Source organism: Pygoscelis adeliae, unplaced genomic scaffold (genome assembly GCF_000699105.1).
Source record: "Pygoscelis adeliae isolate BGI_AS28 unplaced genomic scaffold, ASM69910v1 Scaffold284, whole genome shotgun sequence".
NCBI lineage: Eukaryota > Metazoa > Chordata > Aves > Sphenisciformes > Spheniscidae > Pygoscelis > Pygoscelis adeliae.
In genome coordinates this window covers 327,059-327,326 of record NW_008824671.1, presented here as the reverse complement: position 1 = coordinate 327,326, position 268 = coordinate 327,059, and the positions used below count along the sequence as shown (strand labels likewise).

The window sequence follows — 268 nt, the reverse complement described above, 5'->3', positions numbered from 1 at the left end:
CCTCAGGGCCAGCCGCAGCTCCCGGCCACCATGTCGTCATACTGCTTAAGGACCACGTTCTCATCATCATCGAAGTAGAGGAGGTTGATGGAGTAGAGCTTGTCGGGCACGCAGCAGGGGCTGCTGACGCCCTCGCTCAGCTTGAGGGCGTTGATGATGGACTGCACGGTGGCATGGTTCGTCGGCCGCATGTTCTCGCCCAGCGGGAAGGGGCAGGAGCCCTTGCAGTGGTAGGCGTTGTACCCCCGCGGGGGGATGATCCCGGCGG

At 63.8% G+C, this 268-nt stretch overlaps 1 protein-coding gene across 1 annotated transcript in view; it reads right to left on the bottom strand.

The window, feature by feature from the left end:
* Nucleotides 1–2: 2 nt before the first annotated feature.
* The window catches only part of LOC103916074 (bone morphogenetic protein 4-like), a 4,392-nt gene continuing 4,126 nt past the window's right edge, over nucleotides 3–268 (bottom strand). The window contains exon 4 of the mRNA XM_009323016.1: nucleotides 3–268. Within this exon, the coding sequence (XP_009321291.1) occupies nucleotides 3–268 (266 nt within the window).